The following is an 849-nucleotide window of genomic DNA, read 5'->3' as shown; positions in this document are numbered from 1 at the left end:
AAGGCGGGGGGGTGCATGCAGGAAATCATGGCAGCAACGGGGAAAAGGCTGGAAAGTTTATCTGCACTTACTGCCGCTTTTGCTTAAGGGATCTACGCCTTGGGGCAGGGGGAGCTCGGGCGCCGGGCTCTTCCTCGCGTCCTTACCTCCGTGCTGTCAGCGGCGTTCTCCGCCATTTTCCTCCTCAGGAGCAGGCAGCGGGAGGAGTGTTTCATTCCCATAAGAGCTGGCCAAGGGGTCGGGGCTTGGAGGTTGGTGGTTTGGTTTGTGTTTTTAAAGATCTCTCAACACGGGTGTGCGCCAAAGGATCGGGAGGGCAAAAAAAAAAATAAATATATATATATATATATAGGGAAAACGGCAATAAATCAGTCAGCTTTGTCCTTTCTGTGTCGTCCACGGGAATGTTTGTCTCCTCTTAGCATCCGGAGCTCTTCGGGCACTTTCAAGTCCTCCTCTTTCTCCCCGCTTCTCCACCTCCAGCGAGCTCTTGGGATGGGCAGAGAGAGGCAGCACACACTCTTCAGGTTAAACTAAAAGGCTGTCGGGCTGTGAGTCCTCCCCTTCAGAGAAAGCAGTCAGGCTAAACAGGAGAGAAGCACCAGCTAAACTGAACTTGGGCGTGCAGTGACCAGCTGGGCATCTTTGTGTCCTGTGGCTACTCTTCCAGAGGCAGAGGGAGCCAGAGACAAAGCAACAGGACAAGGAAATCATAGCCCTTTATATTCCTTCTCTGGGCTTCGTTCTTTCTCTCAAGGTCCCAGGAAACTTCCTTTAAAGATGGTCACAGAATTTGCCACCCTCTTTCTATGAATGTCTTCTGAAATAGCAATCCCTCCTTCTCCTCCT

The 849-nt window shown here is 51.5% G+C and overlaps 1 protein-coding gene across 1 annotated transcript in view; it reads right to left on the bottom strand.

Moving 5' to 3' along the window:
• The window catches only part of PRMT8 (protein arginine methyltransferase 8), a 77,882-nt gene extending 77,040 nt beyond the window's left edge, over nt 1-842 (bottom strand). The window contains exon 1 of the mRNA XM_014940133.1: nt 147-842. Coding sequence (XP_014795619.1) covers nt 147-221 — 75 coding nt within the window. The 5' untranslated portion in view covers nt 222-842. The remainder of the gene's footprint in view (nt 1-146) is intronic.
• Between the last annotated feature and the right edge of the window lie 7 nt (nt 843-849).

This window comes from Calidris pugnax, unplaced genomic scaffold, assembly GCF_001431845.1.
Source record: "Calidris pugnax isolate Ruff unplaced genomic scaffold, ASM143184v1 scaffold36, whole genome shotgun sequence".
Taxonomy (NCBI): domain Eukaryota; kingdom Metazoa; phylum Chordata; class Aves; order Charadriiformes; family Scolopacidae; genus Calidris; species Calidris pugnax.
Note: the sequence above shows the minus strand (reverse complement) of the source record. Positions and strands in the feature narration are given on the sequence as shown.